The sequence below is a fragment of the Vipera berus genome (assembly GCF_964194415.1).
Source record: "Vipera berus genome assembly, chromosome: 1".
Taxonomy (NCBI): Eukaryota; Metazoa; Chordata; class Lepidosauria; order Squamata; family Viperidae; genus Vipera; species Vipera berus.
Window position 1 is genome coordinate 201,552,091 of NC_138202.1, and position 27,452 is coordinate 201,579,542.

Consider the following 27,452-nt stretch of genomic DNA (forward strand, 5'->3'; position numbering starts at 1 on the left):
TAAATTGTTCCCTGCAATAGATCTCTCTAAACCCCAAGCAGTATGTATATGGCAGGTTCTGCAGTGGAATGGGCCTTATTTTTCTGTATGTGTATGAATGCATCAGAATGCAATTTAAATTCCACTGCCAGTGGTACATTTGAATCTACTGAACTCAACTTTGCTGGATTGCATAGCAGTGGCATAGAGAAAATATCCCTGCACTGCTAGCAAAGAGGAATTTAAAGCACCTTTAATGGTGAGGATGAGTATCATGTACACAGACCTCAAACTAGAGGATGAACACAGAAACTGCTTATTTATGAGCAGTTAAGAAAGAGGAAATAAGCCCTATCAGCTACAAAAAGACGAATCATCTTTTAATCAAATATGCAGACACACTTTTGGAGGCCGAAACACATTCAATCTTTTCCCAATTGGCTAGTCAGATTTGTTGTGTATTGCTATTCAAGATCCTTTGGATGTGAACCACAATTTTGTTCCACGCTCTGGGGCTTCCTCAGAATCTTTGCTCATGAATGCATCTACCTGCTTCTCAAATAATTGTCCATGCCTTCTGTCCTTTTCTTCTTCCCTTAAATATGTCTGAATAGATTTCTAGAATAAAATAGAGCTGGAAGGGACCTTGGAGGTCTTCTCCTCCAGCCCCCTGCTCAAGCAGGAGAATCTATACCATCTCAGACAAGTGACTGTCCAGTCTCCTCTTAAAAACCTCCAGTGACGGCGCACCCACAATTTCTGAAGGCAAACTGTTCCACTGGTTAATTGTCCTCACTACTAGGAAGTTTCTCCTTAATTCCAGGTTGCTTCTCTTCTTGAATAGTTTCCATCCATTGTCTCTTGTCCTGCCCTCAGATGCTTTGGAAAATAAGTTGACCCCTTCTTCTTTGTGGCAGCCCCTCAAATATTGGAATACTGCTATCATGTCTGCCCTATTTCTTCTTTTCTTTAGACTATCCAAACCCAAGTTCTGCAGCCTTTCTTTGTATGTTTTAGTCTCCAGGCCTTTGATCATCTTAGTTGCTCTTCTCTGAACTTTTTCCAAGGTCTCATCTTTTTTGTAGTTTGGTGACCAAAATTGGTTGCAGTATTCCAGGTGTGGTCTCACTAGCGTTTTATAAAGCGGTACTGATACTTTGCGTGATCTTGATTCTATGCCTCTCTCTATACAACCCAGGATTGTATTAGCTTTTGTGTGTGTTGTGTTTATTTATCCATATCTTATCTCTAAAGGTCGGCAGTTTGGCGGGTCAAATCCCGAGTGCCGCGTAGCAGAGTGAGCGCCTGTTACTCGTCCCAGCTTCTGCCAACCTAGCAGTTCGAAAGCGCGTAAAAATGCAAGTAGAAGAATAGGGACCACTACGGTGGGAAGGTAACAGCGTTCCGTGCGCCTTTGGCATCTAGTCATGCCGGCCACATGACCACGGAGACGTCCTCGGACAAGCGCTGGCTCTTCGGCTTTGAAACGGAGATGAGCACCGGCCCCTAGAGTCGGAAACGACTAGCACGCATGTGTGGGGGAACCTTTACCTTTACCCATCTATAAAGAGAGAATTTAAGGAACACATTTGTATTAAATAATTTATGCACTCAGGTTTTATTTCTGCTACTCCCTTAGCAATCCTATCTGGAAGGCACACTTAAGCTTTTTGCAAAATAAGGGACCCTTGTGTCAGAGGTATACTGTGTAGGGGTTTATTAATGGGGAAAAAAACAAAAAAAACTACAACCATTCATACTAGAGTGGGGAGGATTTGTTTGTTTTTTCTTTAGCTCCAGGTTCAGAGACAGAATTGTCATGTTAGAGTGGGTAGTGTGACACTGGATCCTCATTTCCATCACACCACCAACCTCTCTGCTGTTTCAGATATCAGAAAACCACACAGGAAAAGGCTCATGTGCAGCAGCAGGCTAGTAGGGGCTGAGAACGCAAAGGATCCACAATGCTTTCTGTCCTCATCCTGCCTCTTTACAAGCGCTAGAAAAATTACACAGCTTTATAAACAAGTCTTCCTTCCGGTGCTTCCAATAGATGGAACAATAAAAATTAATAATACCTGCAGCAATAATAGCAGCTATTCCTTTCAGACGTGGTCCTGCTAATCTCAAGCACACTTTAATCTGAAGTTAACTTGCATCAACTTGCATCACATCTGCAATGGATCTGGTCACTATTTTCTTAGTGAGCCAAAACGTTACCCTCGAAAGGCACTCCTAGACCACATTTCAATATTAAGAGGTACCTACAATTTCAGTATATGTAGATCTTTCTGATACGGTAGCAAATGTTTCCTGAATGGCTTTAGCCTCGAGAAGCAATTTTCACGTGAAATCCAACGATACTCGCCTATAACTACAGGTAATATAGTCTCTATGGGAGTACACGAGCGTAAGCTCATCTTAATGGAAGCAGAATGTGTATCACAGTATAAAGGTCTGATGAGACACTTTCGTGTCTGTGCACAAAGGTGAGGGGGACTCTATGCCATATCTATATGCAAACATAAATAAAATACTTTAGAAAAAAATGTATATTTTGTACAACTATGTACAGTGAGTGTCGGGAAAGTGAATCCCATTTTCAAAGGTTCGTTCACTGCAGTGTCCTGTTCGCCACCACCCATCTTTTATTTTGGGAGTTTTCAAAGCTCCTCCCACACCCGTTTTCAGTACTCTCTTGCTTCCTGAAATTGTTTGTAATAGTCCTCCTCCAAAGGATTTTCTGTACATTTCTGACCATTGTTAGGTGGCCGGGCTTCATTGTACCTACTCCAGTCCCCTTTGCAAATGATCCAGGGCAAAACATCCACTTTGTAATGAAGTTCTGCAGAGAACTCGATGCTGATCAAGTTGGGGGTGCCAGCCCCTTTCCCTCGGGTAATCAGCTGCATGCTGTCGTCATAGCAGCAGTGCTGTGCTGCCAAGGTGGTGCTTTGCAAGGACAGCATGGACCGGATGCAGTAGCGGGCGCTAGGCTTATAGATCTCCAGTTTTTCTTTTGGCCCACTTGCATCTTTCCAGCGGAAGTTCTTTCGTTTCAAACGATCGTAGATCTCTGCCGTGCTATAAGCTACTTCGGTTGGGTAGGTGCAAGGACAAGCGGGAAGATCGTTGACTACTTTGTGCATGTACTTCTTTAAGAATTCACTTTTGCAACTCATCCACCTTTCACAGCTATCCGTATCTGAAGAAGAAAAAAGAGGGCACAAGGGGGGGAATCAAACTCTATTAAAATCATAAGTGGTATGATTTACTGATTGGTTTGGAATCGGTGGCCCTCTAGATGTTGCTAAACTACAACTCCCAGCACCCTCCCCAATGGATGTGACTGGAGATGCTAAGGTTATGTGACAATATCTGGAAGACCACAGGTTTTCCTTCTTTGTTATACTGTTATCTTTCAAGTGTCAAAAGGCAGGTTTTTACTATGAGTACAATTGTCACATTTTAACAAATAGTTGCTTCACTTTTTAGTAAAGTAATATTTTGCTCAATTTCTTCGCAAGGGCTGTATGTTTATTCCTTTAGTACAGGCTTTAAATCAGCATAAAGCAATGCTTTTAGCCAAGAGTCATGGCTGGTTTTTTTTATTAATTGATTGATCTTTAACTGTGTCAGTGTTTTTAAAAAGTCATAAGCTGAATTAAATTATTTTATAAAAGTATTCTTTGTTGCAGAAATAATTCTATTAATTGATCGATCAATTGATTGATTGATTGATTATACACTTTGTAAGGACTTGGCCCCAAAAGGTTATTTAAAATATTTTAAACTAATCTAATAAACTAATATATAAATCCAGATGCTTTCAATATTATTTTCAAAGGACACATTTCTGAGCCTCAAAGCAAATTTCTTAGAATCAATGTCAGTGACAATGTGCATGTTTGCTATCCTTTCTCCTTGAATGCATATATTCTCAAGTTTTTGTTGTTGCTGTAGTAATCACTAGAAGATAAGTTGTTATTTTTTAAAAAAACAAAAACCATTCCTGAGCTGTTCTGGAATTGAAGCAGGAATACTGTAATGCAGAGACACCAGCACATAAAGTTTGGCGTGCTTTCTTATTAATGTGCAAAGTAAAAGTTGAATTTGTCTTTGTCTATAATACACTCCTTTTTTAAAAAAGTAGCTGCATTAAGATCTATCATTATTATAATAATACCACTAATAGTATTATTATTCTCTTTTAACTGATGTTATTAAAATAGCTTCTTATAACTGAAGTCAGAAATGGCTTGCATTCCTCTTATAATATTTGGTAAGATAGCAAGAAATCTGGCCAAGTCAGGATGTGCCATTAGTGGAATGGTCATGAGTGATGAGGTGGTGAATACGTCTCTAAAGTTCAAATATTTTGCAAGTTTCAAGGAAATCCTTGGCTTTCATTTGCATTCCTAAGCAATCCTTTGACTTAATGATGTCCTAACCACTGTGGATAGATCTTATAAAGCTATTTATTGTTCAGGAAGACTTACTATATTCAGCTGTACTATTCAGTTCCTGCCTTTTGTCTTGATGTTGTTATTTAACTTGGAATGTCCATGATACAGCTGGAAATAGTCACTTTTGTTAGAAATTTCGCACTGGAAATCACGGGTCTCCTGGAAAAGGTTGATGGAGGTTCCATTCAAAACCCAGAAAATGTTGGCAGGGAGAGATTTCAGAGTGCACTTTGTACTAGGGACTCTTTGTATATAGAGCCACCTCTTGTTGGCATATACAACATACAGTCTGAGGTAGCTGTCTTAAATGTAGCACTCCCCAGATGCTTTCAAACACAACTGTCCCCCTCAGCCACTATGCGGTGGTGTAGATTATGACTGTCAATAGATTCCTGAGGGAGTGAACTTGGGCCTACCTCTGTCATCTAGGATAAGTTTAAAGGGGGGGGACTCCATCCTTTTTGCTATTATCTACTTACCAACTTCAAAGAGCTTTGTGGCATTGAATTCTTCACTTCCTGCAAGCAAGCTGACTTCTGTGGCAGCTGTTCTGAATGTATCCTCGAGTCCTATACACATGATTTGAAAGAAGGAAAACACAAGTTGTTTCAATAGTCCCACTCTACTTGGAGAGCAAGAGCAAATGCACCACATGCATTTATTTTCCAAAATTTATTTATTTAACATCATTGACAGCCCCTGGGAAGGGTAAAACAAAGTCAAGAGAAAGCCAGCACGTTAAAAAAAATTAGACGTGTGTAATAAACTCATGAACAATGATTGTTTGCCAGAGCACAATAAATCAGTTATAAGCTCAGTGTTTGTGTACTCTTGATATTCAGAACTGTCTTGAAATGAGTTCAGGGTTTTGAAACACTTTTCTTTTTGGTATTTTGAAGTCCGTTATTTTCAGGCACCACTGAAGGTTACAACAGTTCGGATGAAGGCAAAAACTACAAAGTAGTAAAGCAGTAAAGCTTTTCATTATTGCATGCTTGAAGCGCTAGCAGATGAAGGCCGTGCATTCCAACTACATTATTAGCAGATCATTATTTAAAAACAGGATGTGCTCTTGATGTTACGGCTTATTAAAACAATGTGACTGAGATGTTTGGCAGGGAAAATATTAGGGCTATTCATCTTCAGCTTTCAAGAAGCCACTGTTGTATGAGGAGCCTGCTCCCGAGGACGTACAAATAGAGATGGCGGTGGAGGAGGCCACCTCGGGATCCACACGCGTGGAGGATCTAGATTACCCTCGCCGCCAGTCTTCGCAGCAACAACAGTCCTAGTCATATAGGGTTTAAGCCTAGAGGAGGTTTAATTCCTATTAAACATTTTTTTTAAAAAAAATGTTTTTATATTTCTGTTTTTATCACATGGTAAGCCACCCAGAGTGGATAGTGAGAGGGGCAGCATATTAAATAAATAAACATAGCAGAGAGAGCATGGAAGGAAGCCAAGAGCGTATCAGGAAGGGAGCAATTTTATCTCCCCTTTTTGTTGCCCTTCTTCAACTTGTCAGCAACCAGAGCAGCAGCCCACGTCCCCTTCATCTTCTCCTTGTTCAGGGATCCAAGGAAGCGAGGCAAACCCCACGTGGGGCTCCGGCCTGCTTTGTGGCAATGCTAAGGAAGACACAGCAGTGGGACTCTTTCTCCTGCCGTGTCTCAACTCTTCCCTCGTGATGGGAATCAGAGAGGTCTGTGTTAGGTCTCAGTCTACGTAAGCAATGGGCTACTTCCCCTCCTAAGGGAAGACTGTTCCTCAGCTAGGAAAGGGGGAACTTATGTTTGGCTGGTCCAGCCAGAAAAATTAAAAGGAAGGAGTCGCCTTCCTGCTTTACAAGTTTTTTGTCATCGTGTACTTATTTATACACAATATATATGCTACCTACTTCCTTGAACCCTGGGTAATTTACAGTCAATCCAAAATATTAAAATATAGCGAATGCCGTGATAGTTTGGAAAAAAAACACCTCACTAGTGAACTACAGGTAGTCCTTGACTTATAACCATTCGTTTAGTAACCGTTTGACGTTATAATGACACGGGAAAGAGTGAGTTAGGATCGTTTTTCGCATTTATGACCATTGCAACATCCCCATGATCACATGATCAGAGTTTGAATGCTTGGCAACTTGTTCATATTTGTGTCAGTTGCAGTGTCCCAGAATCATGTGATCACTTTCTGTGACTTTCTGACAGGCAAAGTCAATGGGAAAGCCAGATTCACTTAACAACCGTGATAGTAACTTCACTGCAGTGAGTCACTTAACAACTATGGCAAGAAAGGCCGTAAAATGAGGCAAAATTCATTTAACAACTGTCTTTACTTAGGAGCAGAAATTTTGGGCTTAATTGTGGTCATAAGTCATAAGCATAGCCTCAAGGCAATGCTCACACAATTGGCACCCAGAAAAGCAGGGCTTAACATTCACCCTGAAGGCCAGGAGATTCAGAAGAAATAAGGAGTTCCAGAGTACGTGGGCAGCTTCTGAGGAAGCATGCCAGCATCTTCCCTCCTCATGCAGGGTGAGAATCATCTATACATACTTCCTACACACACACACACACACACACACACACACAGAGAGAGAGAGAGAGAGAGAGAGAGAGAGAGAGAGAGAGAGAGAGAGAGAGAGAGAGAGAGAGAGAGAGAGAGAGATTGCTGGGAAAGAAGTTTTGTAAGTACTCAAGCAATGGAAGGCCGTAAACTAGGTAGTAATGGCCCTGACAAAGATCATGTAGGAGGGAAATCAGTACTGTCATCTTCCATATTCAGGTCTGGAACCTGGCTAGAAGAGATCTGGGATCCTCTGTACCTAAAGCCCCAATGTCTTCTCCAAATTTTTTCTTAAAAGGGAAAGTTGGAGATTGGCTAATAATTGCCTAGGCTAGGGTGTCTGACCCTCTCAATTCCTGGCAAATAGATGGGGAAGAAATGGAGGTAGTGACAGATTTTGTTTTCCTGGGCTCCAAGATCACCGCAGATGAAATTAAAAGACACTTGCTCCTGGGGAGGAAAGTCATGGCAAATCTAGACAGCACACTAAAAAGCAGAGACATCACCCTGCCAACAAAAGTGCATATAGTCAAGGCTATGGTCTTCCCAGTTGCATTGTATGGCTGTGAAGGCTGGACCATAAGAAAGGCTGAGCGCCAAAGAATTGAGGCCTTTGAACTGTGGTGCTGGAGAAGACTCCTGCGAGTCCCTTGGACTGCAAGGCGATCAAACCGGTCAGTCCTAGAGGAGATCAACCCTGACTGTTCTTTAGAAGGCCAGATCCTGAAGCTAAAACTCAAATACTTTGGCCACCTAATGAGAAAGAAGGACTCACTGGAGAAGAGCCTAATGCTGGGAAAGGTTGAGGGCAAGAGAAGAAGGGGATGACAGAGAATGAGGTGGCTGGATGGAGTCACTGAAGCAGTAGGCGTGAGCTTAAATGGACTCCAGAAGATGGTAGAGGACAGGAAGGCCTGGAGGAATATTGTCCATGGGGTCGCGATGGGTCAGACATGATTTCGCAACTAACAACAACAGGGTGTCTGGATTGAGAGAGATGGTCCCTTCAGAAGGAGGTTTTCCACTGCCTCCTGAAAGATAGATGGCATCCCCCTTCTCCAAAAAGGTTTTAACCACCTCTCAAATCTAATCATGTGCCCCACCTAGCTGCATTAATAAGCCAGGTGGAACATGAATCTAGCTTACATGTAGCAGGTTACACATCCGTATCTTTGCTTTCAAAGCTCAAAAATCACTTGTCGTTTACTTCGCTATCCCTTACCAGTGTGATATTGTAGCCATCTCTAAGTAAATGAGAATGATTTTATTTGCAAAGAACTTTGTTAATGTGTCACGTGGGCCTGCAGGAATATCTGCACACTTGTCCTTCTCCAGGAAGGAATATAATCTTGCACAAAGGTGCAGCAGGTATAAATCTGCAAAGGCAGTAACAATGAAGAAATGTGCACACTTCGGAATTCTTATACCCATGATATTCTCTTCAGACATGGGAATGCCACCTTGTTTGGTTACATTCACCCTTTGTTTTCTTCCACCATTGCTCTAGGTATCTTCTCACTAAAAACCCTCAGGATTCATGAAGGGAGGCTACGGTCTCCAATGGCAATGCCTTTGCTCCTTTTAATTTCCAAAGTAAGCAAGATGCATGGCAGAACTGCCCACAAGATAGCTGGGTAGTTTTCCACGTGCCTCAGAAAATGCAATGGGTCCATCACCTTTGCAGATAGTCCAGTATACTAACAATGTGTGCCTACATCAGAAAGTAATCTGGCTACAAATTACAAGTACAGATTTCAGTGTCTTGCATTTTCAGATTAAGTTCACTCAGATCCATTCCCCAAGAAACAGGATTTAAAGTCCCAGTACTCCCAAGAAGTATGTAACTTTTAAGGTAGTCAAATCCTGTCCCTACTCAATATTTTGCAGCTTAGACTCTTCACACTGCATTGAGAAATTTGAAGAAATGGAAAAATGATTTCTTATAATTTCAATGTATCGTTCTCATTTTCCTTCCTGGGTCTGGCTCATACAAGCCTATTATTTGAAGCGTTTTAGGACAGCCAAATTATAAATAATTTCGGCAAGCTGCTTTATATATATATATATACAGAAATGTGTGAATATCGTACTTTCTGCCCAACAAGAGAGGAGAATTCACTGTTCGACTCTACTGCTTGCATTAAATCATAAAATAGGCACAACTATGTTTGCCTAGGACAGGGGTGGGGAACCTTGGCTCTTTTATGACTTGTGGACTTCAACTCCTTGGTGGAGCAGTGGGTTAATGCCTCCTTAAGTAACACCAGCTGCCTGCAATTAGTGCAGGTTCGCATCCCACCAGGCTCAAGGTTGACTCAGCCTTCCATCCTTCCGAGGTAGGTAAAATGAGGACCCAGATTGTTGGAGGCAATAAGCTGACTTTGTAATAATGCCGCTTGGGGGGGGGAGGCGAAAGCCCTAATAAGCAGGCATATACTGTACATAGAATGAAGGCTATTGCTAAGCACATTGATTTGTGCTTTAAATTGTAAGCTGCCCTGAGTCTTCGGAGAAGGGCAGGATATAAATGGCATTAAAAAAAAACACTCCCAGAATTCCTGAGCCAGCCATGAAGTCCACAAGTCATAAAAGAGCCAAGGTTCCCCACTCCTGACCTTGGACATTTCAAAATTTTGAATGGTGCTTAAAGGGGCCATCTGAAAACTTGTGTTTGGTTTGCAGGTAAGTATGGAGTGGGGGAAGTCCTGCTCCCTTGGTGGATAGAGAAGCAAGTCCGCAAACCTACCACAGCTGGAATCCCCACCCTACGTTCAAAAGTTGACCCATCCTGCTCCTAATAAGTAAGCAGCATTCTCCTTTGTGAACTGCTGAAAGATGACTACTGTTAGATGTGGGCTACTCTCTGGGAAGCTATTGTTCAGTACAGCAAGTGTTACAGTCTGAGTCGCAGAGGAGGTTCTCTGATTGCATTTCAAGCTGTATGATAGAGGCTTGAGGGGAAAGCATTAGAAAAGCGGCAATCCAGTGGCTGAACTCATCAATGGTTATCAGAATGCTTATTTCAGTTTTAGGAGCCTAAGACAGTACAAAGGAGGCATGTGCTATCGTGATCTCAGCCACTCTTCCTTGAAAACACTGCAGAGTATAACTTTTCATAGTGCTCTGAAATCTGATTTAACCACACAACCTTCAAGATTTCATATTGGCTTGCTATTAATAAAAGCTCAATAATGGGGGGGGGGGAAGAGGAGGAACAATTAGAAGAGGCATGAGATTCTTAATCCCAGTACCACTCCATCTAGTGCCTTTTGCAAGAAATGCACTTTCTCCCTACCAACTGTCTGTAGATCATACTGAAAAACAGAATATACTTAAATAAAAAGCGTGATTGCGGAGCCTTTTGTTAGGCAGGGAAACAATTTATGCCATTCTGCGATTTACAAAGATGCAAGCAAGGTAATAATTCCAGATACCTGACCAGCTCCTGCTTGTATTATAAATGATTTGGTCCATATCTACACACACACACACACACACACACACAGAGGTGTCCATGTACATGGCTCATGGCTAGGAGCAATTATGTTTTCTATTTCCTACCTGGGCAGTTTGGTCGATCACATGTCCTCGATTCAGTGGCTGTGCAAGCATATCCACAGGTCCTGGTGCGTTTCTGATTGCCACTTCCACAAGTTGTACTACAAACTGACCACAGACTCCAGTCTCCTTCTCCCTCTATGTAATCTGAAAGGGAAGAGACTAAAAAATTAAGAAAACAGAAAACACCACTACCACGAAAGCCTGAAAGCTGTTGAAAGTAGACACAATCTGTGCTGCCCTCCGCATACTGGCTGGAGGCTTATGTATGTTGTAGTCAGCCCTGCAGCAAAACGTTGCAACGCAGATTTCTACTAAATGTATTCTAGTCAGCCATGCCCCTTTCTACCCACTTTGTATTGTTTTTCAACCCTTTCTAATAATCCGTGAGTTTATTTATTTATTTATTTATTTATTTATTTAATTTTAATTCCATTTATATCCCGCCCTTCTCCAAAGACTCAGGGCGGCTTACAAGCTTAGCAATAGCCTTCATTCTATTTATATGCCTGCTTATTAGGGCTTTCACACACACACCCCAAGCGGCATTATTACAAAGTCAGCTTAATTGCCCCCAACAATCTGGGTCCTCATTTTACCTACCTCGGAAGGATGGAAGGCTGAGTCAACCTTGAGCCTGGTGGGACGCGAACCTGCACTAATTTAATTTAGTTTAATTTGTTTTGTTTTGTTTTTGAGCATGGTCCCGTCTTTCTCTTTCTGGAGAAATTCCAGCAACCCTGCTTAACATATCCTTCTTCTGCCTAGGTGGTACCATTTTGACTCTGTAAAGTTCCACTACTTCTAAACGAGTTCATTGTTAGTACGGGAGCCTTGACGTTAGTGACTAGAATCACCCCGTCTATTTGCCTTTCTGTTGAGTCTGATTTCTGCCTGATTGTTCCTTCCCCTTCGGTTCACGATCAGAGTGCACAAACATTCTACCCTTGTTATGGACACCTGTTTTGTACACACATTTATTTGCCAGTGAGGCTTTTCTTCACTCACCATATTCTGGCTGCTCCTTTGATTCAAACATCCGATGACTTGATGGATGCCTATCCCAGCCGTCACTCAAGGGATTTAGGAAGTTGCTGTCTTCAGTCGTGCTATCGTATTTGTAATCCTGGTCTCCACTACTCATGCGAGTGATGGAAGGGGCGGATCTTTGCCACCAGTTTCTCCAATTTGGTGATGGGACAGGCCAACTGGTTTTGCTGCTTTCTCTTTGAAGACCTTTCTCCGATTCAGACTCTGTTCCATCAACAACTTCAATAGTCACCTGGGGAATTCAAGAAGAAATGGCATTCAGGCCTCAAAGGCTATCTTTCTTCAGATCAGAAAAACTCTTAATATACTAATAAATCTTACAAAGCCTAAAAAACAGCCACAATCTAGTAAAGAATACATTGGATAAAAAAAGGTTACTGTTCTGTACCAGCCTGCTACCGGCCCTGCAGAAAAGGCAGGGACAACCCCTTTACAAACGGCAAGAGGCTGGAATTAAGCCTGCCAAATTTATTAACATAAAACAGAGCAAAACAAGACACCAACCATGAAACAGGAGCTATGAAACAGGAACTAATCAAGCGGTTGCCTTCAGCAAACCAGCCCTCCCACGCATTCCCCTTTTATACAGTTCAGGGCGTGGCTTCTCTCTGCCTCCTTCCGAGGTGCCCCATTGCCTTCCTTTGTTTACTCCTGATTGACTGCCTCCTGCGTCGGGCGTCCTTGAACAGGGCCAGCTGTGGGTCATCTTCATCCACGCTGTCAGGCTCACACAGCTGGGTCTCCGTCGTGACCAGGTGGGAGGGGCCTGGCTGAGGGCTCTCATCATCAAGCTCTCCAACCCCCTCAGCAAGCTCTTCAACACCCCCCTCCTCCTCTGAGTCGTCCGACCCAACTGCCGAACCCACAGGCTGACCCTGAATCACAACAGTTACGGATCCTATGGCCTGGAACAAATTAATAATTATTTCTGTGATTGCATAACAAGGAACAGTTTTATATTTTCCACCAATACCCCTTTGCAATTTGTCAGTTAATTTAGCTTTCTTAAAACCATAAAGCAGCGATTCCCAACTTTTTCCATACCCCGCACCCCTAGAATGCTTCTGATACATTCTCGCACTCCTTACAAAAGTTTGAAATAACAGCAACGAATTATGCATATACGCTATAATTTTGAAAAGCCAATTTTTCGCACCACCTGGAATATCATCTCGCACCCCCGGTTGGGAACCTCTGTAATAAAGGTAGGTGTATTCAGAGATTCACACATTTTACAAAGTGGAAGCATGGCAGAGTGAACAGATTAGGGAGAGGAAGGCACAGAACAAGGACATGCACGAGGCAGCCAAAAGGAGAGATGAACAAATGAAGACTGGATCCAATGGAAAGTCAAAGAAAATAGGAAATACATACATGATTAATGTTCTTTTTCCATAGGCCAGTAGTTTATAAACTTATTAAAATTGAGGTTTTATTGGACCACAAGGTAGCTCTGAATAAGATATATTGTTTTTACAATTATTTAGCTTACTTTTTTTAAAATTTCTGCTGTAAGGTCCCAGTATTATTTATCAATGGACTATTTAGTATTGTATATTTACACACATTATTATGAATTAAACTGCTGCCTTGGAATACTTGACAAAGTATCTTGTATTATATTAGCTCCCTAAAACATTCCGAGTGTGATTTCAGCCTCAGTGATGACATTGTTGATAGGTCCTGGGGCGTTATGGGAGGCAGAGGGCAGGCTGTTAACAGGGGAAGACACCTCTGATGTGTAGCATTGGTGGCATGTTCTGTCAACCTAAGCAAACTCCCAGTCCTTAGATAGCACATCCTTGGAGTCCTGGAAGATTGGCTGCTGCCAGTAAATGCCAGGTCAGTCTATAATAAGGCCGCACTTATCCAAGAGCTTATTGATGAGGAGCGAGCCAACCTGGCATGCATGACTGAGACCTGGCAGACTCTGGAAGGGGGGAGGGTCCCTCTCAGACACGTGCCAGCTTGGTTAGGTTTTTATACCAGCTGAGAGCCCAGGGCAGAGAAGGTGGGGTGGCCGTGGTCATCCGAAAATCTGTCTTGGCCTTTAGAGGCCTTGATTTCCAGGTTTCTGCTAGTGAGACATTTATTTCTGAAGCTGGGCTTATGGGATCAGTTGGGATTGTTTCTACTGTATCCGCCTCCCTGTGTGTGGCAACCTCTTTGCCTGATCTGCTGGAGACCATCTCAGGGCTGGCAGTGGAGTTTCCCAAACTTATGGTTCTGGGAGACTTCAACCTGGCATCCTTGGGTTTGGCTTCAAAAGTGACCCAAGAGTTCGTGGCCACCATGGAGGCCGTAGACCTCTCACCTTGGCTCCAATTTGGGACACAGACCAGATATGATCTTGTTAGAGCAACGGCAGTGTGATTTGGTAGGGGGATCTATTGATAATTTCACCCCCGGTCATGGTCAGATCATGCCATGGTATCCCTGAGATTGTCTTATGCCTCCACCACTATAGGGAGGCCATACCCATTTGAGCAGTCTGTCCACAGTGACTGATAAACCCGAATGAGTTACAGAAGGAACTGGGGGATATCCCGGAGGCTTTGCTTCATGGTCCTGCCAAAGCTCTGGTCATGTCCAGAAGAAGAGCCTTTTCTGCTATAGCTCCTGCCCTCTGGAGCATCATGCCCTCCCAAGATGATAGGCCTTGAAGACATGACAGTGCCAACTAGCCTGGGGCCCCAATGGGGATGTGGATCTTTGGAGGTTGGTAATGGGGTAAAGCAGAGGTCCCCAACCTTTGGGGCACCAGGGACCGGTTCCATGAAGAAAGGTTTTTCTGCGGACTGGAGGTAGTGTGGTTTCATGTACTGCCTGCATCCCATGGATGGGATTTCTGGCATGCCATGGCCCAATGCCGGTCTACGGACCGGGGGTTGGGGACCCCTGGAGTAGAGGACAACACACATCCTCCCTGTGCTCAGTTTGCTCCTACCCTCTCCATCCTGATGAGTTTTGTTTTAGGCTCCAAACTGGGTAGATCAACAGGACCTGAGGTTTTGGACTAGCATTGGAGTCCATCTTATTCCAACTTATATTGTTTTATCCAAGTATAAAATATAAAGGAAAATACAAATAGGAAATCAGGGAAAGGAAAAAAAAGAGGGGGAAAGAAAATATGAGGTACGAGGGGGGGGGGGGAAAGTGTTGACTTCCAACTCTTTTTAGCACAGTAGAAGGTAACATTACAGCCTCAGCTTTTTGCTTGTACACGTTAGTATATAACAGGGGTCAGCAACCTGAAACAGTGAAAGAGCCACTCGGAACCGGTTCCCTCACAAAAGGAAAAACTGGGAGCCGCAAAAAATATCTGCACATGTGCGTACATGCGCGCATGCGCAGAACAGGGTTTGACTGAAGAGTGGAGCCAAGGCGAGATATGCACCTACCCTGCATATTTGAATTGATTGGTTGAACTTTTTTAGTCCCACTTTTTTTTTGGACTGCACATGGCAGAGGACTGGGAGCCACAGGAGACGGCTGAAAGAGCCGCATGTGGCTCCGGAGCCGCGGGTTGCAGACCTGTGGTATATAACTAGCCATTCTGATAACAACAAATCTATCTAATTGGCAAAACCAAAGTCAACGTTTCATTATTTTTCATCACAAGCAGAAAATCCAGAAATGACTTCCAAATAAAAAATATAATTAAATATATTCTCCTCTTTGAATAAAGCAATCAGTTTAACTATTCCTGCTTTTTCTTCCTTGCTGTGGAAATATATATTTCTATTTGCATTTAATAATGTTTATAAACTATCACCACTTATACTAACAAAATTCACTGTATTCTTTCAGATTGTTTAAACTTAAAGGGAAAAAATATTTTCCCCATCTATTTTAAATCACTAAACTTTTCTTTAAAAACATTTCTAAAATTAAAAAGTTCTAATACATTTTTTAAACTTCCTCTTAACATACGTACCTTAAAGTTTACTTTCAGTTAGACTAATAAAGTTCCAACTCACCTCAATTAACTCATTAAATTTAAATCATTCCCTCCAAGTTATCCTCATAAAATGATTTTTTTTCTTCTATACATCATTTTTAAAACTCTTAAACTTAAGCTAATATACCTTTTTCTTTAACTTTCTCTTTACATAGATACTTTCAGATACATTTTCAGTAATATTTTACAAGCTTTTAAGAAGGAAAAAAAATGCATTTTCAGACCCACTTCACATTAAAACTTTTTTTCAATTACAAATATCAGACCGATAAAAATCCACCCTAATGCCAATTGACTCATTATGTTTAAGTCCTCCTTTTAGTTTATCTTCATGAAACAAAATCTTTTTCTTCTCTGGAATGTTTATCATGTAGTTACCAACTTCTCTTTTTTTCATGGATTTCTCAACCTTGTTAGTGTCCATGAAGAAAAAAGTCTATTTGAAAGTTGCAGATTTTCTTGGAACTCTTTTTTCAATCATGTTGGGAGATTTATATTTAAACCGTCACAATAAGGATTGGTGTCAGGTTTATATTCCAAAACTGCAATTGACTCCTCTACATCAGGGCTCGCCAACCTTTCTGGGTTGGTGGCCTGGAGGGAAAGGGAGGGACAGACACCTTTATGCATGCATGCGCACACACGCAAACGGGGCTGCTTGCACGTGAACGGGGCCGTGAGCATGCATGCTCCACAAATGGGGCTGCTAGTGCCGGCACGTGACTTGTGGTTTGCCTAGTTTGGCGCATGGCGCACAGTTCACCTAGTGCTGGTGCACGGCTCGCCTAACACCAGCTCAGAGCTCACAGCTCAGCTCATGGCTTGTGGCTTGTGGATGAGCTAATGCCGGTGAGAGGCTCGCAGCTCGTGGTTCGGCAAGCACCGGCAAGAGGCTCGCAACTTGCGGCGCAGCTAGCGCCAGCAAGAGGCTCATGGCTTAGCTAACACTGGCTTGCAGTTTGGCTAGTGCCAGCGAGAGGCTCACGGCTCACGCCTCGGCTAGTGGCGGTGCAAGGGCAGGGGGGTGAGCGTGTGCACATGTGCACATGCATTGTTCAGCCACTCATGTGGCCCAGTGGCCAAGAGGCCACTATCCGGTAGTGGGCTGCGGCCCATAGGTTGGGGACTTCTACTCTACATTGTCAGCTACTTGTGACATTGTCTCAGTGGTTTTGTAACTTTCTACATGTATTTGCATCTCTTAAGTAGTTTGAGTATTTTTTTAACATCTTCTTATCTCCCTCTTTAGTCAAAGAATAGCTTTTTTGTAAGTCACTGAAGAATTGCTAGCCAATCAGGAATCATTAAAATCTTAAAAAAGTTTTAACTAACCACAACAAATGGTTAGACCAAGCTACAAATAACTAAAAATAATAAACTTAGAACCACAACTTTCTACCCTTATACCGGTATTTCTCCATCATTTTTTTAAAAAGTTACTCCATACTTCTTTATTTTAGCTTGCCTTAGCAGCCTTCTTCTTTGTGGCTTAGCAATGAAGAAATCCCCAAAATGGCACAGATCTTCAAAAAGGAAAAATAGGCTATGGCTATTTTATTACTTTAATAAAGATTAACAGTCCTTAAAAATGATTTTAAGAAATGAAAGGCACAACTATTGCTATTGCTAAGCACATTGTGCTTTAGATTGTAAGCCGCCCTGAGTCTTCGGAGAAGGGTGGGATATAAATGGGATTAAAAAAAAACTCACTGTCCATTAGAAAAAATAAATTCCAAAAAAGCTGCTTCTTCAACAACAAACTGATTGCAGCCCTGGCCCCCCAGCTGTTGGTACACAAGGTGCTTCAACGCATGGCCCCTGAAGCTACATGCAAACGGTTGCTGTGTGGAGGATCTTGTGGGATGATTCTGGAACTCTCCCTAACCCAGAAGAGTTATGTAAACTAAAAGAATGCCAGTTCCTTCTGTTGGTTGAAAAAGTGACAGCCAAGAAATGCCCTTCAGGGATCTTTTCCTGGGCATGGTCATTTAGTTGGCCATCTTCATTAGAAGTCCACTGGAGTCCATCTTCAGGGAACCTCTCTCCAGCTTGAGATGTAGATCTCATTTAGACATGTATAGTTGCCATCATTCGTGAGTTCTATTTTAACTGAATTTTAAACTTATGACCCTTATTTATTGTTTTAATGTTTTATAGTGAATTCTAATTGAATGTCTGCATGTTACTTGGAGTTGCCTTTGGCAAGATGGACAGCACACAAGTTTAATAAACAAACAAACAAACAAATAAATCTCCTTATATCATCCATAGAATTTTATCGGTACAATCAAACCACTGATCCATTTACTCCAACCTTATCAATACTAGAAGTGACTCTTCCCCAGTCTGTTCAAAATTTGGGAACCGCAGACCCACCAATCCAGAAGGCACCAGACTGGGAAAAATTCCTCAAAATACACTGATGTACCATTGTTTGTATTAACAGTACCTTCCTAATTTCCAAGACCCCATACATTTTTTCAGTTCAGCTGTATTTCAGTGCACTACTGTGCACGCCTGTGCACGTTTTCACATGGAATACAGAAATTTACAGTATATTTAAACATGCACAGACATTTGATGGGAGAAATTATAGCGTACAGTGAGCTGTATCTCTGCCTAAAGAGGGAACACCTCAAGCATAATTGAAAGAAGGGGACTTTGATTCATGAAATCCTACCTCATACTGTGATTTGGTTGGCCGTCGAGGTGTACCAGGGCATATTTGGTTTTATGGCAAATGGTTATTAGGGTTCCCTCTATGAAAGCATGGGGAATGGTTACTGAAAAACTGGAAGAAAGGGAACGAACATTCAAGTCAAGAAATGAAATGTCGAACCTAATTTCAGGACCTTCTAGTACTCACTCGCAATTTAAATAGGCTTGAAAAGCAAAAACATACATTGCACATAAAATAACTTGGCAGCCAAGTCCTTTTGCTTACACATGACTTCACTTTCTTTCGAAGGAGGAAAAAGTGAAACTGTTGCCCGGTGACTAGCCCTGCTATGCCAGCCTGACTGCATGAGTTGGCATGTGTCAAATCAATGCCCATTAACAAAAGAGCTCAGAGGGGGAGCAAAAAAAAATCAATGCTCCTCAAGGAAATATCTTTAAAAGTACCTCATTTTCAAGAACTTCCTGGGAGTCCCTTTACTGGCGCGCAGCCGTGCATTTGGCTGCTGATTTGGCAATCAGATTAAAAAAAGCAGCTGTGGCACAAAAGTAACAGCTGCTTGGGTTACTCTTTCAAATGATTCCGAGGAGCTGAATACAATATTTTGTTACTGAAACAGATGCAGGCAAACAATCAGCCAACAGATAAGCACTGTGCTCGTTTCCACTGGCAGTAGGTTAATGCAATCCTAGAAAGTCTTTCTCAGCAGTGGATGGTTGCTATTTTAAAGTATAAATGTTGAAGCTGCCCTTCCTCAATCTCCAGATGTGTTTAGAGTGACAGCTTCCCGAATTCCCAGCTGGAATGGCCAATGGGCAAGGCAGGTTTAAATAAATATTTATATTAAGCCTGAAATAGGTAAAGAGAAGACGAAATAGGAAGAAATTGACTACTTTTACATGTATCCACTTGAAAAAATGTGCTGGACTGTCATATACAACATTACATACAGTAGATATACAGTATTCAGTTCTATTCACAGGCAAACATTCTATTTTAGAATATTGGAAATATTCTAAATACTCCCAGAAGAAGTTGCTTGAGATCTAATGTTGACTCTAAATTTAAGGTCCCTAACCTGGCCTACAAAAATTCAGATGACCATGAGACAGCAGCAAAGGATACAAAAATCTCTGTTTGCTGCCAATTAATGGTTATCCCATTTTTTTCAATCCAGTTATGATTTAGAATAGAATAGAGCAGGAAGGGACCTTGGAGGTCTTCTAGTCCAGCCCCCTGCTCAAGCAGGAGGACTTATACCATCTCAGACAGGTGACTGTCTAGCCTCTTATAAATCTCCAGTGATGGAGCGCCCACGATTTCTGGAGGCAAGCTGTTCCACTGGTTAATTGTCCTCACTGTCAGGAAGTTTCTCCTTAATTCCAGGTTGCTTCTCTCTTTGATCAGTTTCCAACCATTGTTTCTTGTCCTGCCCTCTGGTCCTTTGGAGAATAATCTGACCCCTTCTTCTTGGTGGCAGCCCCTCAAATACTGGAATACTGCTATCATGTCTCCCCTATTTCTTTTTCTTTAGACTAGCCAAACCTAAGACCTGCAGCTGTTCTTCGTATGATTTAGTCTCCAGGCCTTTAATCATCTTAGTTGTTCTTCTCTGAATTTTTTCCAAGCTCTCAACATCTTTTTTGCGATATGGTGACCAAAATTGGTTACAGTATTCCAGGTGTTTTCTTACTAGGGTTTTATAAAGCGGTATTAATACTTCGTGTGATCTTGATTCTATGCCTCTGTTTATACAACCCAAGATTGTATTAGCTTTTTTGGCTGCTGCTGCACACTGCTGGCTCATAGTCAAGTGATCATCCACTAGGACTCCAAGGTCCCTTTCACAGTTACTGTTTTTAAGCCAGGTCTCGCCCAGTCTGTACTTGTACCTTTGATTTTTCCTGCCTAAATGTAAAACTTTGCTTTTCTCCACACTGGAAGTCATTTTGTTGGATAGGACCCATTGTTCAAGTTTGTCAAGATCTTTTTGGATCCTGAGTTTGTCTTCTAGGGTGTTGGCTACTCCTGCCAGTTTGGTGTCATCTGCAAATTTGATGAGTTCCCCTTCAATTCCCTCATCTAAGTCATTGATGAAGACGTTGAAGAGTACTGGGCCTAAGAAAGAACCTTGTGGTACCCCACTGCTTACTTCTCTCCATGTGGATATAGTGCCATTGAGGACTACTCGTTGAGTACGGTTTGCCAGGCAGCTACAGATCCATCTGGTGGTGATGTTGTCTATTCCACCTTTTTCTAGCTTACCAAAGAGTAGGCTGTGGTCTATTTTATCAAATGCCTTACTAAAACCTAAGTATACTACTTCCACAGCATTTCGTTGGTCTACTAGTTTAGTTACTTTATCAAAGAATAAATTAAGATTGGTTTGGCATGATCTGTTTTTAACAAACCTGTGTGGGCTACTATAAGCCTGTCTAAAGATACAAAGTTGGTTTCCAAAGTAATGTTGGTCTAAAAGATTTAAGATTTGTTCTGATTTAGTTGTGGTCCAAAACTCCTCAGGGTAAATTAACCTATTTAAATTAAAATTAAAACTATGCCTTTAACTGCATACATTTTACCATATAGATGCTGTGGTAAGATTCCTTTAGTGTTAAAAAAAATCATCCAAGGCAAAATTAACCATTCCAACATTAATTTCCACTTTCCTTTTCTGTGTTCACATTACAAGCGAAGTCTGTGAAACATCTGACATTACACCACAGCTAATAATGACATTTCAAGTCAATTAATCAATAAGATGCATTATTTAATTCAATAATGATTTCAACTACACCACAAAAATTTAACCCTAGAGCAGAAATACAGGAATTTAACAAAGCATCCTTTCCTTGCACCTGCTATTGTCATATTTTTTCATATAGACCCCAAATATTTAATAGGATTCATGCAATATTATTTATTTCCTTTGTAATATCAAATGCCCAATTAGTATCTTGCTTTTCCCCCTTTGTTCCTGTATTTGGAAGTGCTTTTCAAAAAAGGTACATGTTAAGTCCACGATCACTTTAAAATAAAATTTAAAGAATAAAACAGAAGACCTTTACCTGGATGTTAGGGTTTTGCCCATTGATATCTGCTTTTGAGAAGTCAGGAAAATTTGGAAGATCGAAAAGGAAAGATCTGGGTCCATCTTTTTGCAAGGATGTATGTCCGTTCTGCTGCCTGAATCGCTGCTTGGCCAATGACCGATGTGCTGCCTGGTGACCAGGATAATTCTGTCGATCTTCTGGGTCTAATGTGAAGCTGCTTTCAAGAGATAAGAGGCTCTCTGTGTGAAGGATTTCCTAGAAGGAAAAAAGGAAAGAAATTTAATTTTTGTAGATCCGAGAAATGATATTAGGCTGGATACAGTGAGGTTTTGCAGAAGTAACTCTGTTGTGGACATCTGTGGGTAGAGGAAGGCAAAAGGGGAAATGACAACTTCTGTGTGATAGTTTATAACACAAATGACACAATACGAAAGATCATTGCACCATTTGTATGACATCATGATATCTAAGTCATTATCTGGAACTCACTGTGGCTTGCTACACACCTTACTGATTCTGGCAGTGGTGCTTTATGTACACCAAGAGCCTTGGTGGAGCAGTGGGCTAATGCCTCCTTAAGTAACACCAGCTGCCTGCAATTAGTGCAGGTTCGCATCCAGGCTCAAGGTTGACTCAGTCTTCCGTCCTTCCGAGGTAGGTAAAATGAGGACCCAGATTGTTGGGGGCAGTTAAGCTGACTTTGTAATAATGCCGCTTGGGGTGTGTGTGAAAGCCCTAATAAGCAGGCATATACATAGAATGAAGGCTGCTGCTAAGCTTGTAAGCCGCCCTGAGTCTTCGGAGAAGGGCGGGATATAAATGGAATTAAAATAAAAAAATAAATAAAAAAAATTTCTGCAAAAAAAACAACAACCCCGTGAGATGTGGTACAATGAAAGATCTCATGCCTTATGGAATGCTTTGTGACCTTGAATAAGACACTTCATATGGATTTCAGCTCTTTTAGGATACAACATTTTGGTGTTAAGTTGGAAAAGATCTTTCTGAACACGAAAGAATCCTTCGTTCAAAGAAGAAGGGCTCCAGTGGATCCATCTTATATTAAAGCTATCAAAACTTTTGCGCTGGTGAAACGAAAAGGCACATGTAGAAAAGAACCAAGCTCATGGCCCTTGCAATGGCATGCCTACAATCAAGAAAACAAGTCCATAACGTTTACAGTATCTATTCAAGGGTACTACATGTTTCAGTTCTATATGCTTCAGTCCTCTATCCTCTACAGCAGGGGTGTCAAACTCGCAACGTCACGTGACGTGTCGCAACGTATTGTGACTTTTTTTTGCCATTGCTGGCAATGGGGTGGGCGCGGTTTCACCATGATGCCTCCGGCCCATGGGCCGGCAGTTTGACACCCCTGCTCTACAGCATAAAGGTCATTAAAACTTTTGCAGTGATGGAAAAATAAAACTACAAACCACACGTCAAACAGTACAACAAGCTTCCCTATCACATACAGTACATGGTCTGGAGGAGGCAAGAGAGGAGAAGTAAAATCTGCATTGTGATGTTGATGGAATAACCTTCCTATTATAATTGATTTATTATGTTGCTTACAAATCTGTAAGGTGCCAAACTTGCAGTCTTGCTGAGGCATCACAACACACATATGATTTCGATGAAATCCTCTGCAGATATCTCTTACACCACACTACATAGTCTGTGCTGCTCCTCAGTATATCACAATCCTGTCTCCTCACTTGATGTCTAGCAATACAAGAAAGAAACTGGCAATACATCTATATGACTTTTGCATTCGCAGGGCAAGGAAATAAATAGAAAATGGGTCACGGATATTCTGCCAGGCCATTTTGACCCTTGCTAGTTTGCTGGTGTAAAAGTTGGAGTTTTTAACAGCTGGACCCAGATGTTTTCAGTTGCCATCTAATGTGAGAGCTACATTCTTGAAATTATGAAGGTTAAATTGAGACTGATGCAGAAAGGGGAACATATGCCAGGCGTTATTAAGAAGCATTGAAAGCCTTAGTGCTTGCATAAGAAACTTCGGGTTGCTCATTGGAGATGAACACAACTATAATGGGGGGTGCAGAAAAGGAAACAAGAAAATCCGAAGCTTCAAACTCTGTCAATATTTCTTTTTTTAAAAAAAATAGTTATGTTTTATGGGCACAAACATAACAATCACAATAGGCAATGTCCCATCATTTCTAACAAACATGTTGCATTGTTCCCCTTCTCCACAATTTGGAGCTGAAAAGCAGGCAAGAAAAGACTCTCCATGCTCCAGAAAGTGCCTCCAAGGAGTAGCATGGTTTTGGGGACAATTGCCCTCTTCTAAATTCTGTGTTTGGGTAAAAGCTGTGACTTTAAACATACTCAGAAATCTCAGGAGACCAGTAGAATTACAGAGATGGGCCTAAATCTAGAAGGGCAAAAGTTATAGATAACAGGTTTGTGTTATGTTTTAAAAGATATTTCTAATTACACTAAAAAGCAGCATGTGAACAGGAACGAACAAAAATCCATACATATCTGTTGTGTGGTAGACATGGTCATAGTGATAAATTTTGGCTCACTATCAAATAAAAGAAAAGTGTGCATTCATATGTTTACATCTTAGCTTACTTCTAGAGGTCTCAGAATGGCAAGGTTCTTTCCCCCAGATAGCCATAGACAGACACGATAAAGTGGGTGGTCTTAATAAAAAGATGGCTGGCTCAAGATCTGCAAAGGTCTTTTTGACTGAATAAGGCTGAACTTGGATCTCACATGTACTAGTACAATTTAATCTCAACCGTACAGTATCTCTAAATTTCTTATAGATTTTGGACTACAACTCCTGGCCATTGGCTATATAAAATATAGGTCACAAAGTTTCCTGTCCTTGCTTTGTGACCCATCAAGCATCCTTATGCAGCCTACGGATGTTTTTTGAAAACTCGGGACTAAATGTTGCTGCTCCAAGGATGGATCTGCTGCTAGATCATTTTTCACAGCCACCTCCTCCCTGAAGACATGCTGGTGAATGTTTGTCACGTCTCCAGGCCTTATTGACATTGCCAGCTTTATTGCTGCCAACATTGCTAGCCACCCAACAGTTGATTGGCAGGCCAGCTATTCCTTTGTGTCCTGCAGTTATCGGTCATGTTGCAATGTGGCACTTTGTTCTCTATGAGTTTTGCTGTCCTGCTCAAGTATACCGTCACTGTCTAGAACAGTCTTTTCCAATCCGGTGCTCTCCAGATATGTAGCACTACAATCCACGTTGGCTACTCTGATTATGGAGGATGAAAGTTATAATTTAATTAATGAGGAAGGCAGGTTTTTTTTTTAAGATCTATTCTAGAAGGTCCTTCCCCATGTTGATTTCAGCTGGGCTTTTAATGATGGGCATGAAAGTTAACAATTTGCTTTAAATCCATGTGGCCTATTTGAAAGATTTCACACAGCTGTTTCAGGTTTCCAGCAGACAAATCTTCTGTAATCATTTTCACTTTTCCTGCCTATCGCTTAAAATTTTCAACATCTTGTTCCAGATTTATTTCTGGAATTATCATCTGCCAAATAATATTTTGTAAAAAAAAATTTGTTTATATGGGTCACGAAAAACAAGAATTCACTATTCATTTAGAAGTTAAAAACAATGTAAACAATGTAAGTATGCAATAGGAAAAAAGCTACATTTACAAAATAACAAAGAAAGAAAAGAAAACCAGAAGATCCTGGGACAAGCAACCTATTTAAGCAAAAGATACTTTGCCTGACAAGGAAGTCTCATTGGTGGTATTCTTCATTTAAAGTTTGACATAGTTAAGCCTGGAACTGAAATAAAATAAAAGTTTGTTTCCAAGAACTCTAATTAAGATCTAAGCCAGAGAAAACGTTCCACTTTTCATGTTTAATTCCCAAATGTCACATTAAGAGAAAACAACAACCCATTATGGTGTTGGAGTGAAATGGTTGTTTAGCTAGGTAGAGGTAAAGGCAGATAGATAGACAGACAGACAGAATAGGCAGGCAGGCAGGCAGGCAGGCAGGCAGGCAGGCAGGCAGGCAGGCATATAGAATAAATGAATAGAATAGAATAGAATAGAATAGAATAGAATAGAATAGAATAGAATAGAATAGAATAGAATAGAATAGAATAGAATAGAATAGAATAGAATAGAATAGAATAGAATAGAATAGAATTCTTTTATTGGCCAAATGTGTTTGGACCCACAAAGAATGTGTCTCCGGTGCATAAGCTCTCATTGTACATACAAGTAATAGTGATAATCATGATTATATACAACATGGAAATACATTCCCCTCCCTTCCAAAGCCTTTATAAAAAAAGGCTTTGAGGACAATTCATTTTGTTGATTTGCATAAGCATAACACAGTTGGGTTGCAAAACTCCAGATGACATTAGAAGGCAATTACAGAGACAGAATTAGTAGCCCTTCTGCTGGTTAGATTTTATGCTTGTTGTTGTACAATGTCATTCTGGTTTTAATTTTCTTTGTATTTTATTTATTAATTTTTTTCAGCTGGTTGCATTGACTGTCACGTTTAGTGCAAAAGTTGGATATAAATCTAATGAAAGAAACAAGAAAAAATTTACCACTATTTCATATGGTTGCAGGATTTTCATAAAGTGGTCTCTCCTCTTGCTGTTCAGAGCTTTTCAACTCTTTTTAACTCTTAACTCTTTTTAACTCTTTTTTAAAAATCTTTTTAGCCTTTGCATCAAACTAAATGCTACAGTTCATGCTACAAATTCAAAATACATTAAGGTAGTAATTCTCTATATTCAATAAAGTTTGTAAGAATGATAACGATCCTGCTTTCTGGAATATATAAAATATATAAGAACCATCAAGAATGCCCTATGACCCCTTAGCGTAATTTCTGAGGGTAAGCCTGTATTATCTTTAATAACATATCAATTAATTTAAACTCCCAAAGAAGCCGGCTAGTGAAACAAATATGTCTAGCTTTGAAATTTTGTTACAAGTGCACCTGGATTACTCTTATACCATGTATAGCAGACTATTGGACCATTGAGAGGAGAAACAGTAGACTTGGCCTTTTTTTGAAGCTAATAATGGACTAAGTGATAGTCCAGGTTTCCAGAACACCTGGTTTATAATTAAAAATATTTAACACAGAGGCTTCAGATGAAAGTCTGTAAGAACTGTAATACCCACAGTACACAGTTCCTTCCTGTAAGCAACAAAGCAAAGAGGAATAAAGCTCTGCTACACATTAGGAGTCTCTGGCTTGAAAATTAATGAATGCAGCCTCGTTTCAACATTGTTCAAGCCCTAACCCTCCTCTCTGCCGATACTCTATTGTTACAACATCAAAGACCAACTGCTGGCTCAGATACAGTCAATATGAAAAGAGAAGAAGGCCCCTTAAATTTACTGCTTGACTGCATTCTCTTTAAATGGATGGCACCACGGTCCTCTTTCAAAGGAGGTATCCCAGACATAGATCATCTTTATAGGACATCATGTACAATAAAACAAAGCTATAATGTTACAAAATGCAAAAAAAAAACAAAAAACAAAACCCAAACAACCCAACCCAACAACAAATAATGTGGAGCACCTTTAAAGACTCCCCATGAGGTGAACATTCAATTTTTTTTAAAAAAAAATCACTGTGGCTACGTTTGTTAAATCTTTGGCGTATTCCACCCATGGTTCAAAGCTTATCAATGATATTATTTAACCGTTTTATCTTTTTTTTAAAAATCTGAATTATAATTTAGCTGGGTGTGCATTTCCATGTTTGATATTTTGAACTGTTTTTTAATACCAGGCAGCCTTGGTATATTTAAATCTTAGAATCATTTACTTAGGCATTTCCAAAAATTTACTCACTGAAAACATCAAATTATATTAAAAAGATCATTCCCCGATGTCACTATTTTTATCTTTAAATAATTTTAATCATGATATATCTCTGACCGATAAAGTAGAAAGCAAAAAAACGTACCCCCTATTAAACTGTTAATGTTTTGAAAAATACTTGGTCCAAATAAAGCTTAAGATCGGTTACACATAAAGCCTCCAGAGTCTACTTTTTAATTCACTACAAGAAATTTAATCCATCCTTACTATTGAGCTATTTTAATGTTTGCAGATGCTACAGGTATGTTAAAAATGGGACTG

At 40.8% G+C, this 27,452-nt stretch overlaps 1 protein-coding gene across 1 annotated transcript in view; it reads right to left on the reverse strand.

Moving 5' to 3' along the window:
• Positions 1-2,564: 2,564 nt before the first annotated feature.
• The window catches only part of ISM1 (isthmin 1), a 41,411-nt gene continuing 16,523 nt past the window's right edge, over positions 2,565-27,452 (reverse strand). Inside the window, exons 2-6 of the mRNA XM_081313044.1 lie at positions 21,325-21,564; positions 11,577-11,850; positions 10,572-10,715; positions 4,925-5,014; positions 2,565-3,184 (exon numbers count right to left, since the gene is read on the reverse strand). Coding sequence (XP_081169170.1) covers positions 2,667-3,184; positions 4,925-5,014; positions 10,572-10,715; positions 11,577-11,850; positions 21,325-21,564 — 1,266 coding nt within the window. The 3' untranslated portion in view covers positions 2,565-2,666. The remainder of the gene's footprint in view (positions 3,185-4,924; positions 5,015-10,571; positions 10,716-11,576; positions 11,851-21,324; positions 21,565-27,452) is intronic.